This window comes from Crinia signifera, chromosome 4 (genome assembly GCF_055691185.1).
Source record: "Crinia signifera chromosome 4, ASM5569118v1, whole genome shotgun sequence".
Lineage (NCBI taxonomy): Eukaryota > Metazoa > Chordata > Amphibia > Anura > Myobatrachidae > Crinia > Crinia signifera.
Genome location: NC_139220.1, coordinates 175,892,511 through 175,906,672, shown reverse-complemented (window position 1 = coordinate 175,906,672; position 14,162 = coordinate 175,892,511). Strand labels below are relative to the sequence as shown.

General features: G+C 42.6%; 1 protein-coding gene and 1 long non-coding RNA gene across 10 annotated transcripts in view; one reads left to right on the top strand and one right to left on the bottom strand.

Moving 5' to 3' along the window:
• Positions 1 to 7,594: 7,594 nt before the first annotated feature.
• On the bottom strand, positions 7,595 to 9,380 carry LOC146074677 (uncharacterized). Of its 2 annotated transcripts, XR_014473450.1 has the most exons (3): positions 9,141 to 9,380; positions 8,834 to 9,023; positions 7,595 to 8,333 (listed from the first exon to the last, which is right to left on the bottom strand). It is a non-coding gene; the product is annotated as an uncharacterized LOC146074677 (long non-coding RNA). The 2 variants fall into 2 exon arrangements; XR_014473449.1 differs by having other exon boundaries at positions 8,834 to 9,380.
• MAGI2 (membrane associated guanylate kinase, WW and PDZ domain containing 2) overlaps positions 8,604 to 14,162 on the top strand; it is an 838,547-nt gene continuing 832,988 nt past the window's right edge. For 3 of the 8 annotated variants that reach the window (XM_083183061.1, XM_083183062.1, XM_083183063.1), the window contains exon 1: positions 8,607 to 9,309. In XM_083183061.1, the coding sequence (XP_083039187.1) occupies positions 9,012 to 9,309 (298 nt within the window). In that variant the 5' untranslated portion in view covers positions 8,607 to 9,011. Of the gene's footprint in view, positions 9,310 to 14,162 lie in introns of all 8 variants that reach the window. The other 5 variants (XM_083183056.1, XM_083183054.1, XM_083183060.1 and 2 more) reach the window with 4 other exon arrangements.

The window sequence follows — 14,162 nt, the reverse complement described above, 5'->3', positions numbered from 1 at the left end:
TTAGCAATATAGCTAAAAAGAGAGCACACATAAATTAAAAGTAAAAGTCTGTATTTTAGGTAGTGATTACCATATTTGATACAACATACATTTTGGGTGAGATTTAATGGGATGAGAGATTTAGAACGTGAGAGATTTGGTGAGAAATCTCCAGTTTTTTTAAATCATTTACACTTCAAAATCAAACTGGTTTTGCAGTGTAAATGATTGCCACTTTAAAAAAACTGGAGATTTCTTACTAAATCTCTCACTTTCTGAATCTCTCATCCTATTAAATCTCACCCCATGGGCCAAATGTAATAGGGTGAGAGTTTCAGAAAGTGAGAGATTTTGGGAGAGTTTCCCCCTTTTTTTAAAGCAGCAATCAACTACACTGCAAAACCAGGTTGATTTTGCCATGTAATTGATTGCTGCTTTAAAAAACATGGGAAAACTCTCCCAAAATCTCTCACTTTCTGAAACTCTCACCCTATTACATTTGGCCCCATATGTATGTTTGTACTATTTACTCAAAGTAATATATTGTTCATTTTAACCTGTGGATATTAAGACACAGACTTTTATTTGTAATCTATTTGCGCTCTCGTTTTAGCCGTATTGCTAAATATTATTTTATAATTTTCATGTCGACCTATTGCTTGTGTCAAACTTTTGTAAATGTCGACCTAGTACATGTTGATCTTTTTCATGTGTCAACCTTTTCACTGTCGGCCAAAAGTGGTCAACCTAATGACTGTCAACCAAGTACCAGTCTAACTAATAACCCACACCTGCCCCAAACATATCCCACATAATTTGGAGTAAATGCCCCTGATATTTTATCCCTTGATCATTTATAACATTATGATGAAAACCTACATGACCATATGGAAGTCACACGATGAGCATCTATGAATGACAGCACCACAGCTTTAATGTACCTGTTAATGTAGTCCACCACAGTTGCTTCCCAATCCAGGGAGGTTTCTTGAAGGAGCCTACAATGTCTACTGCCATTTGCTTAAAGCAGGGGTGGCCAAACCGGTCCTCGAGATCTACCAACGGTCCATGTTTTCCAGATCACCTAGCTGGTGCACAGCTGTAGTCATTACTAACTGTCACATTTTCAAACCTGCTGCATTCTTTCCTACTCTAGATCCACAGGTTGCCTGGAAAACATGCACCGTTGGTAGATCTTGAGGACAGGTTTGGCCACCCCTGGCTTAAAGGGTTAATTGGTTGCTGGAGTGATGAGCATGGTGGAACCCCATGATGGCACACTTCACAGAAGGATCAGTTGTGCTTAATGCCCTAGTTAAGAAATTAATCAGGTGTCAGGCCAGAGTTTTTTGAGTTCCTGGGTACATAATTACAGGTATACTGTGCGCTAAAGCAACCAGCTGGACATGATACCTGTGAGGGATAACTAGTTGCTTCATAACATAAAATCTAAGGATGTGTGGCACTACACTAAAATATAAGCAGACGATGATCTCCGAATTAAAGCATAAACACAATACATAGTACAGGGACATAATAGAGATCTTATTACTCACTAAACTCAGATCAACACGGATAAGGCAACAACCCATAGAACATAAGTATATCTGGGTACTTTGGTAAACCAATACCTGAAGATTGAAGTATTTAAGAAAGCAGAACTAGCCGACATGTGATGAATCCTCATAATGGTCAAATTCTCCAGGTGTGATCATACCAAATATATGAACACAAACAAACCGAATAGATGGACATACATGGAATACTACTACTGTAACTTGATTGAATCAACAGTATCCTGATAGCCCCCCTTTAGAGTGTATTTACATTCCCATTGACAAACTTGATGGGGGCGGAACTTACCAGAACAAACATAGAAACATAGAATTTGACGGCAGATAAGAACCATTTGGCCCATCTAGTCTGCCCCTTTAATATCTCTCATTGGTCCATTCAAAATGATCTAAGCCACTTAAACCTGCCCATGGCACCAACACGGGTTGCCCTAAGAAAGACCTGCAAAGCGTACGCCGGCCGACCAAGCCGTGCAGACGTTTCTTGTAGCACTGTCTCACTGTCTGTCTATTTACTAGTCCTTATCAGGACTCTAATGTATTTATTTCCTCAGATTTGTTCGGTACCCAATCGGCACTGATTGTGCCCAAGCAAACTCACGCCAGGTTACCTGCAGCCTGCTGTCTCCCTACAAGAGACAAGCGGCTGACGGTAACAGCGTGTCATACCGCCAGCACCACTGTTAGTCGGCCGCTACAATATAGACACACAATAGCGATACTGTAATAAATAAAAGTGATCCAGTTAGGCGTGTTGGCAGGATCAACTTAATACCTGCTAATACAGCAATAAGCAGCTGTTCTATATTAATACCACAGCGTGTGTTTGTATACCACTGCATTATCTCCTCGTGTGTGCGGTATCTACAATTCAGTACACTCATTGGTGCCTCTGCACCGTAAGGAACCTATTGTAACTGCCTAAACACAACTATATAAAAGGATGTATGTATAATGCAGTAGAGTGAACCTAATGGGCACAATACAGCTCACCTAATTACCAACAACCAACACAGCAATAACCTAATACAGTACCGAACAGAACCTAGAAGAAGGAATGTATAGACCACAGTAGACAGCGTTCCTAACATGATAATATGAAACAATAAAGAAGGAATAATACGCAGTGTCAAAAATAATATTGCCACAAGCGCACACTAAATAACTGACAGTTGCTCCAAGACGCTGCACGTGCATTTTTAATTGCACTGTAATCACTTGTTTAATGTTGTATGTTGTTTGTTATATTTCGCAGTTTTAAAAATTAAATAATAAAAGGTAATTTTTATGATTTATTTTTTCTCTAATTGGTGCACCACTAATGATAAACCTTTCTCTCTCTAACTACGGAACTGCCTCATAACCACCCCAGGCCCTGAGGATCTTACTTAGCAGGAAACATTTGGGAAAGTGTAAGAGGGTGAGAGAATCAGAAAGTGAGAGATTATGTAAGAAATCTCCACTTTTTTTTAAAGCGGCAATCATTTTCACTGCAAAATCAAACTGGTTTTGCAATGTAAATTATTGCCGCTTTAAAAAAAAGTGGAGATTTCTTACCAAATCTCTCACTTTCTGATTATCTCATCCTCTTACATTTCCCCCATACAGTCTAGCCTCCTCCCACATGTGTCCGTCCTCATTGGGGCCACTCCATTGCTCCACTGCACTGCAGAAGGAGAATAGGGATGGGTCAGCCCATTGGGTCTCCAAAAATTCTTTCCTCTCTACTTCCCTCCAAGTTCGTCTCACTATTCACCTTGTCAAATGTATGCCCACCACTGATGAGTCCCTGTTTACAGCAGAGCAGCTACTCCATCAGGGACTCCTGGCAGGAAAACATTGGTGGGGCTTCCTTTTCTGGCTCTTCTTTTACTTAGAGTCTGGCCAACTATTTTGTGGGAGTACCACAAAGTAGTTGGCCAGTCCGTTATTTAAATCATTCCTTACAATAACATGGAAATGATATAATAACCCAACATCCACCTCCCCCAAATTATATAATAACCCAACCTTCACCTCCCCCAAATCTTTTCCCCAATCCAAGTAAATGCATTCAATTTTAAATAAGTCTGATAATAGGGTGGTACCAAGTCTAGACAAACTACGGCACAGTATTTAACAGCTGGTAGACTGCAGTTTGAATACCCCTATACTAATAATGAAAGCCCCAGAGTGCATTAGACAGTGCATTTTCTGGTCATAGCCTGTAAAGCCTTATGCGTGTCCCTTCAAACCTTATAAAATGCAGCTAATGTACCTCTTCTACCTGGTAAACTACTACTTCTGGAATTCTTCCCTTCTATGTTCTGCTGTACGCTATATGACAGCCATAGGAATTGATATTTTGCAAAACAGATTAAGGGCCAGATGCACTAAGCTTCTAGTGGAGAGAGATAAACAGGCAGCCAATCAGCTCCTCCCTGCCATGTTATAGACTGGGTTTGAAATATGACAGTTAGGAGCTGGTTGTTTATCACTCTCCATTTTGAAGCTTAGTGCATCTGGCCCCATGGCTGAGAAATAAATCAGACTTACCAACAGTAGGATATGCCTGTTGATAGTATAGATTGCCCGATCAGTTCATTAGCTTTTATCAGTTATATAATACACCATATATGTAATATACTGTTGGATTACAGTTATGTATGTATTTATGTATACATGTGGACACTTCTAATACAATCAGCTTCTGGTACATTGATAAAACAAAGGGTAATACATTATTATTAAGCATCACTTAGTACAGGAGCTGCTGGGAGGTGCAGTCTAGCTCTGTGATTTGCGCTCTGTAGATACCATGAAAAGTGTTTCTGTTTTAAACTACAATTCCCGACGGCCTGCAGAACTTTTATGTGACATTCCAAGGAATGGCGGAGCCAGACAGGGCCCGTTGTAGGAAGGAGGCTGGGAGCAAAGAAAGATGAGCAACCCAGACAAGGAGGCATCTAATAAGGTCACTTTGCTAGCACTGAGCAGTGTGTGCTGCCAGGTGTTTATTGGAGAGAAGGGATGGGGGGTTGAAGGGTGCTGTGAGATGATTAATGAAGTTGGGATTCTGTGAGGTGATTATTGAAAGGGGGTGTCTGTGAGGTAATTACTGAAAGGGGAGCTGTTTGGTGATTATTGAAGGGGGGAATTGTTGCGAGAGGTAGACTTTTGGGCCTTGTTGGATGTTGTCTTATTGTTGCTAGTTGCAAAGGGGCCCCCATAACAGTTCCAACTTCAGGGACACAAAAACGTAGGTCTGCCACTGACTGGGACAGTTCAGAGAAGGAGTTATGGTTGTATTTATTGCAAGCACAATACCTCATGGCAAAAGGCCCGATTCAGACCTGGTCACATGGCCGCAAACTCACACTGCCAGCAATCAGTTTAGCCGCAACCCTGCTCCAGTGAAAACCCACCTTGCAAACTAATGTGTGCACTGAGCGAATGAATGTGTTTGGCTGCACATTCATCTGCACCCGGAAATGTCCAAATCCCATCTCAACACGCACATCCACCCGCACCTGGAAATGTCCAAATCCCATCTCAACACGCTCACCCTCAAATGATTTTTACACTGGCCGCAACTCATCACAGCCGCTGCGTAGCCTAGGACTTACTCAGCAGTTGCGATAAACACAGACACTGCCTCCCCTAACAGGCTTTGGTACCAAGCATTTTTCTTGCTACTCCCCCAAAAAAGTCAGTTTCCACCCCCACAAGCCCACTCCCTGTCGATCTCCTTGCAAATTGCCAGCAAGCAGAAATAGTTGCAGGAGTTCATTGCAGCATGGCCTCACACATACATACTGTGAACCATGCATGCAAATTTGAAGCTGTGTGATCAGCTCTAAATCAGGTCTGAAGTTCCAACAGATATGTAATGTCCATATTTCTCCTTTTCTTTTTTGGGGAGATATATTTAACGCTGTTGTCATGCTCCAGAAGTTAAAGCTTCTGAAATGTTTTGCCAACAGATTGGTAGAAACAGGAACTGATTAAGAGATAAACAATATATTTAGTTTCACAAATTACCAATTATATATATATTTTTTTTTTCTTATAAATGAAAAGAGGAAATTATGTTGTTTTATTCATTACATATCATTGTATAATTAGCATATTTAAAGCAAGCAATTATAATTTTCTTACCACTCTATTTTCTTAGTTAAAGTACAGTAACCCCCTCACGATGAGCCCGTGTATCCACACATTTGGCGTGCCTGGAGAGCATTCCTACTCCTTTAATATTTCTGACTGGGAATCTGACTGGGAATTGAATTCAGTAATGAATAGCAGGTATCGTACCTCTTGAGCTTACTCACTTTTCTTATAAATAGTTTTTAGAAAGCTTTATGTGCTTTATCTACTTTGCTTACTGGATCTAGGAATACATTTTCCAGGTACCCCTTATTTTAAAAAAATAAGTTTCCAGTTTCATTAGTAGCAGTTTCTATTAGAATCATTCATATTGTTAGCATGAAAGATTTTATCATTAAATATTTGCTGCAAATTTCCAAAATGCATTTATTTAGTATAACTTAATGTTTGATAGAGGAACTGCAGCAGATATTGGAGATAGCCCTCATTCCCAGGGCGAGATGTACTAAAGGGAAAATGCGGTAAAACCCCCGTTTTACCGCATTTTCCTATGTACTAAAACCCGTTCGCCACGTCACCGCAGGGCAGGGTATCGCCACCTTTGGGTGGCGATACCCTATAGAAGCCTATGGGCTTCTTTTCGCCGCCCACCGCGTCGCCGCAACCCCGCCGCCCCCCCCCTTTCCCCCCTCCCTTGGGCTTACCTTCTTGCAGGTCCTCCTGGACCCCGGAAGGTAAGCCCTTCCTCCCCCTAGCAACGCAGCCGGACGTCCTTCCGGCTGCAGGGGGAGGAGGAAGCGCCGGGGACAGCTTGCTTAGCTGTCCCCGGCGTGAAAACTGCAGAAGCCGGCTGGGAGGTGACGGAGACCCCCCGCACACCACATTCCAGGTATCGCGGGGGGCCTCCGTCACCGCATCGCGATGCCAGCCGCATATGTTAGTACATATGCGGCGGCATCGCGGCGGGGGGGGGGGCGCGAAGGGCGGCGATGTATTTTAATACATCCCGCCCTAGCAGCTTTAGGTATCTATGGGGTAGGTGATGCTCCACAGCTTGGATTCTGGAGTTTGGATGCTGCATCTAATGCCATCTAATGATGGTGTTAGCCGGTTTTTGGGGTACAAATTGCAAAAGATTAGTCATCAGGGGGTTCTTCTGGAACTCTCCCCAGTGCTGGTAACCATGTATAGCAGCCCCTTTCACATTGCAGTTTTAACACGGCATATTGCCGATTTTTAACTGCTTTAAAACGGTACCAGCTGCAATATGAAAGCTCCACAATCAATTTACCGGTTACAAAATACCGGTATTTTGAAACGTGTTAAAAGCAGGAACCTACACGTTTCTGAGCCGTTTTCCCTGCAGTCTGAACAGCTCAGAAAAGGTATTTGCTACAAATGATAACCACACATTATCCCCGCCCACAAGCAGGAAAAAAACTCTTAAAATTACATTGTATGGCTTTCTATGGGTGAAACGAGTTGAATCTGAAGGTACAAAATTGGTATTGAACCTGCAATATACCTTTACAACATGCAATATGAAAGGGGTTTAACTGGCTTTTGACCCATTTAAAAAAATGTTAACAAAAACGAGTTAAAAGCAGGTTTTTGCAATGTGAAACCAGCTTATATGTGTTCAGTAGATCACACATGTGCAGTAATCTCACTACATCTTCCAGCATATCAAATTTGGAGCCCCTGTTCTTGTTTCATACATTTCAGGGGAATAATCGCATACTGTGATGCTATTTTGGGCGCTGTTATCATGCCCAGATCACAATAAGAATGCGACTATTGCTAAATATACACATCAACATTTTACTGTATTTCACTGCATTTAAGGGCACATAAGATGTTTTTCATGTGCTTTACAGGAATTAACTGATTCAGATTAAATCCAGTTTCCAAGTTAATATATGAATCTGTGCAAGTGCACCGCAATCATGATCAAGTTGTGATTAATGGATCCAGTTTTATTTATATTTGAGTTACAATTGCTGTGACTGATTTGTACCTATTTACATATGATATTGCTGATACATACGGCATTGCAAAAAGTAGTTCCATTTCACCTGAAATTCACCATTACATTTCTTTGTAAAAAAAAAAAAAAAAAAAGGGAATCTCCATAGTCCATAGACTTCATTGAAAGTTGCAATAACTAATTGGTGATAAGTCCCTCTTATCAGCTTGAAGAGACTGCCACCAAATATATAGCATGCAGGTACATACTATATGAATCTGTACAGTTTATTAAGTTTGGAACAAAACTGCATTGTGGTGATATTCTCTGTTGTTCAGCAGGCTCCCAGTTATACACTTGCTGGGACATGTAGTTCCACAGCAGAGTTACAGTACTGTACATAAATAGTATGCTAAAGCCTATCCTAGAGAGCATAATTACTATTAGCTGAAGAGGCTTCCAAGGCAGATTTCCGCAGTTGGTCATCTTTATGTGTGCAATTGCATGAATAAAGCCACATGTATGGCCAATGAAGAAGGAATAACATACACTATTGTGCCTTACACGTGATGTGGTAGGTACAGGGGAAGAACAATTACATAGAATCACAAAGCAATGTTTGCAAACAATAGAGAGCTGTTAGTGTTGCAGTAGTAGTGCAGCCCGGGAAGGCAGCACAGCATACGGTCACTCCCCATCTCTGGCTGTGCAGTCTTCTCTCCATAAACCTACATTAGGATAAGAACATGATAATTACTGTACATCGCAGCAGCTGAGGGTGACAATGAGGAATGAATGAATCATATAGTACATAGCAGCATCCACCAGGCACAGAGTGCCTGCACCGCGGGCAGTGTTGCAGCAAGCAACACACAGGGCTGAGCTGCTGCTGCTTCTCTCTGGCTGTTGCCTGGCAAACACACAGGCCGCCTCTCTCACACATCACTACCGGGTTAGGGAGAGGAGAGAGCAGACAGCTCCCATCCCTCCTCCTCTCCATCCTTCCCCTCCCACTACCCCTCTGCCAGTTATTACTGTACAACTAGTACACACACACACGTACACACACATACACACACACGCTGCCACACACACTCACTGTACCAGCTGCAGCAGCTGCCACCATGGAGACCAGCTAACATCCACCAGTGACAGTCACACACATACATACTACACACATACACACACATGCATGTATAAATACATTTCACACTGTGTGCATACATACACTCAGTTGGAGCAAGAGGCTACAGTACTACTTCTCCTCCTCCTCCTCCTCCCTTGTGCTGCTGCTGCTGCTGCTGCATCTCCACAGCCTGGCCATTCTTCAGGACAGCACCAAGGAGCCCCCTTGGCATCCTCTCCCTGCCACTGCTCAGCCACACTCCACAGACGCAGCAGGGGCAATGTCCAAAAGCCTGAAAAAGAAAAACCACTGGACTAACAAAGTCCACGAGTGTGTGACTGACAGGAGCCTGGAAGGGGAGCTGGGCTTTGACATCAGAGGGGGTGCTGAAAATGGCCAGTTCCCCTACCTTGGGGAGGTGAAGCCTGGGAAGGTGTCCTATCAGAGTGGCAAACTGGTCCCCGAGGAGCTGGTATTGGAGGTTAATGAGACTCCTGTGGCCGGGCTCACCATCAGGGATGTATTGGCTGTGATCAAACACTGCAAGGACCCCATCAGAATCAAGTGTGTCAAACAAGGTAGGAGGGCTTCCTGTGCGCACACACGCTGCTGGGCTTCAATGTATCTCCTAAACACATGCTGTACTCTAGCTGTGTGATGTATTATTCATGTGCTGGGGTGCAGCAGAGCATTCCACACACTGCCCTCTCCCCACATTGCTGCCACTGATTTGCAGCCTTGCTTAGGTGACAGGGGAATACACATGAGTGTTGTGTTGTAGCCTCTGTACACTGGCAATGTGCCACTCCAGGCAGGCAAGTAGAAGTCAGGGTACCTGTATCTCACTCACATGGGTGCTGATGACAGGGAATTAGCCCAGCCCTGCAATGCAGCGCTGGGTACAGGAGGAAGCACATCTACATGCAGGATGTTGCCGGAGTAACTTTGTTTTTGCAGCTGTATTAATGACTTATTGGAGTTTGGGGATTTCTTGGTGCTGGCTCTGATGCTGACACTGGGCGTCATGGGCAGCGATCTGCTGGAAGTTCGGGCTATGGGCAGCTGTGTGGCAAGATCTGTACTCTCATATACTGTATACAGGTTGCTGCACACTGCTAATCCCAGTGACTGGGTGTCAGTAACCATCGTTTTGTTGCACATTGCTCTTAAAATGTATCTTTTTGTATCTGTTTTATGTTCCCTGAGCATTGGACTACAGTGTTGTGTATAAATGCATTGTGTGGTTAATTAAAACGAAACAACACATGATGGACTGACGTATTGCCCTCTGTAGAAGTGATGTTCCATATCAATGTTCTTACAAGCTATTTAATTGGATAAATGCGAGTGGATGACCTGGGGAAAAGACCTTGGCTAGAATACAAGAGATAACCAGGGATATAGGCATAGAAGAGAGCTTAGTAACTAGGTAACACACACTCTATGGATAGAAGGTATTCAGAAGGGGTAAACTAAAGGAATACAACAGCAGAAGCACTCTGAGACTGAGAAGACATAGCACCTGTGTGACATCTGCCTCCCTGACAAGTCTTTAAATAACTTACAGTTACATAGGTGCAAACAGGGACTGGAGAATAATGAGAGGAACGTTGATGGCAAATATAAAGTTTAACTTACCAGATACATATGAATGACACATGCAAATACAATACTTGTATCTAAAAGACTAAAAAATAACATTGTGTTGTGTTGTATAGCTATGTATATTTTTTTTGTTAAATATCTGGTGTATTGAATGTGATTTATTTATATTATCCAAATGCAACAAATGGTGGTACTGACAAGGGGCTGGATTCTCTAAGCTTCAAAAGTGATAAACTGTAGAGTGATAAACAGCCAGCCAATCAGCTCCTACCTGCCATGTCACAGACTGTGTTTGAAAAATGTCAGACAGGAGCTGATTGGCTGGCTGTTTATCACTCTCCATTTTATCACTTTTGAAGCTTAGAGAATCTAGCCCTAGTTCTGGTCATCTGTGTGACATTACATCTTACAGAAGGCTTACTTTACATTGTAATCAGGGTTACTGTGTGTCAGATTAATGACGGCTCTGAAGGGATGAGAACAGGCAAGTTATTTACAAGAGCTGTATCACTTAGTAACAATGAAATGATCTTATGACAGTTCTCTCATATGTACCAGGCTTCTCCATTGACATTAAGTCATCTTTGGAAGTGAGTGGTGTGTAAGGAAACATTGCTTGTACTGTGCTGACAGCAAGTGTTCAAAACATACCTGTGATAATTACACAGCTATGGAAATTATGCATTCATCTGTATACAGCGATACAATATTATTTACATTTGCACCCAAAATTCTTTCTTCTGATAAAACATCATTTCTGCCAACGCCAGAGATAAAAGTTTATTTTAGCATATTATTGTATTGTTCACCATTGTATAATATTGTATAAAATTGTTGAACGCAAACACAAGTCATTTGCTATACAGTATGTTGTATATGAGGTGGTTGATGGGTGATTATGTTGGCAGTCTGAGATATGCAGCACCTAAAGTGCTGCACTGCAAGATGTACAAATGAGATTTTCTATGCAGTTAAAATACTGCCTTCATTTACCTGTAGCACACTATGGGGGTATTCAATCCTGGGTCGCGACTGTCGGTACGTCCTGACAGCCGTGACCCTGGCCCGTTTGCATTTTGCTCGATTACAAATCGCCAGGTGGGATTCAATTGAGGAAAAGAGGGTGTGTCCACGTAAACGGCTGTGGATTGTCGAGATCGGCCCATGATTGCGTCAATTCCCGGCCGTTCTCAGCAAAACAGGACTGACCGCTTTTAAATTTGGGCCCGTTCTGTCGAACTGTCTCTTCAATGCTGTTGGTCAAGATAGCATTGAATAGGCGTTCACCGCTATTTCCCCCATCGGAAATAGCGGCGGGAATTGAAAACCCCCATAATACTGGGCTGCTTTCTGTTCATTTCATGACTTTCCGTTTATAGCATTATATTGCCTGGGGCATGGTCCATGGATGCCCCACATGCCCATCTGCAAACCTGTCCACATATTTACATTATATCCTCTGTGGCACAATCTGCTACAAACTTATGGTGTGTACACACGTTAGATGTGCCTTAAGATCCTATCCACGATCTGATCAGATAGGATCGTAGATAGGATCTTAAGGCACATCCGATTTGCATCCTATCTTGACTATATAGTGCAGATCCGATACGTGAACGCGCATCGGGATCGGATCGGGATCGCAAGGGTTAAAACCCTTGCGATCTGCATCCGATGTTGATCCGATGCCGATCCGATGTTGACTATATCGTCAACATCGGAAAGGAAATCGGACTGTGTGTACACAGCATTACTCCTATAGTATTACCAGGACTTGCTCCTATCGTCAGAGCCGAATTTCCCATTAGGCACGTGAGGCACTGGCCTAGGGGCGGCACATGTTTGGGGGTGGCACTTGGATGCCTGTGATAGTACTGTCAGCCCAAAATGTACCAATAACTGCAAAATATCCACTGTACTGTACTATATTCCATCTTAAATAGAGTGTATATGGATAGGACATGCAGATACTGCCCCTATAAACTGTCCTACTTAGTAAACATTATTGTTGTGCCTAGGGGCGCCCTCATCCCTAAATCCACCCCTGCCTATCGTGAGGCTCTATATCCGCTAACTTCTAAGAAGCAAACAAAAAATGGCAAATGGTTCTTTTGTAATTTTATTATATTCATTTACAGTATACATGTATTTGCTTAGTACATAAACCTTTAAGTCCATTTATACTAATTCCAACTACATCCTGGTATTGGCTGTGGGTTGGGAAGAAAATGCTGACTGTCAGGATCCTGATGGTCAGAATTCCAACAGTGGAATCGTGGTAGTCACAAGACTATGAGCCTGATTCAGACGTGATCGCAGAGCTGTGAATTTGCACGTGGGCGATTATTGATACATTATGCATGCATATGGTTCGCAGTACGCATGCGCAAGGCCATCTTACAATGAATCCTGCAACAATTTCTATTTGCAAGCGATTTACAAGGTGATTCACAGGAAGTAGTCACCTGGGGGTGGAAACTGGCCGTTTAGTAGTAGTAGTGCTAAGAAAAACACAGGCATGACAGAAACAACACTGGGTGTGCCCTGGATAATGCTGTGTGTGACTGAGCTTATTAGGGGAGGGTGTTTGACGTCAGCACCAGCCCGAATGTTCCTTTTTCCATCACACAGCCGAGTAAGTCCAGGGCTACGCGACGCCTGAAATGAGTTGTGGCCAGTGTAAAAATCGTTCAAGGTTGAGCCTGTTGGACATATTCGCATTGCTGTGAATGGATGTGTGCCCGTACACAGCCATTCTCACAACAAGCACATTCATTTGTGCTTGTTCGATTTCGATTTCCTGCATGTGTAAGCCTTGAACATATATGGAAGTTCTTGAAGTGGATGTAGAGATGGTAAATACTTGTTCAGTATGATGGTACAACTGGAAATGGCCATCATCACCGGATGAAATATTTTATACATTGTCACCGTTAATTAGGAAGATAAACAGGCCCACTGTATTCTGGTAAATTCACGTAATTTGCATCAGAGCCATTTGTCTGTGAACGGAAATGTAACGTGAGTCACAGTCATATGTTACATGAGTTGCATGAAGTAAAGTTTAGGTATAGTTTTAGTTTTTTTTTGGTTTGTGTGTCAATCATAAGTGTAATGTAAAACTAATTAAGATGACAGGTTTAAATAAATATGAAGGTCCCTCAGTTTTTATATCCATTTTGTTGTAACATGAGTCACGCATATAAAAATAAACTGTACTACTAAGGGGCAGATTTATAAAAAAAATTGACTAAAATATAATGAAAAGGGGATGTATTAAAGGGCTTTTGGAGCAGTTTTCATAATAAACTGTTCCAAACCCTTTCATTAGAATTTTAGGGAAAAAGAAACTCCACTGACCCTGACTCCATCCTGAGATGGGATACAGTTGGTTGATCGACCTAAAGATGGTCGACAGTCATTAGGTCGACACCACTAGGTCGACATATTGCAAGATCGACATGGGTCTAGGTCGACATGGGACAAGGTCGACAGGTCATTAGGTCCATACAAGCATTAGGTTAACATTGTCTAGCTCGACAGTCAAAAGGTCAACATGGGGTTTTTCACTGCTTTGTGAGTTGACATGTGCCGACAGGCAGTATTTCATGCCATACCATCCACTAGGGCATGATGGGAGAATAAAATAGTGTGCCAAGCGCAGCGAGGCACCGTGCCTGAAGCATGGCGAGCACAGCGGTGCACTTAATCCTGTGTCCATGTCGACTGTGTCAACATTTGGGTCAAAAAACAGTGAAAACCCCCATGTCCACCTTTTAACTGTCACCCTAGACCCTTGATGGCTAACCTTGACACTCCAGCTGTT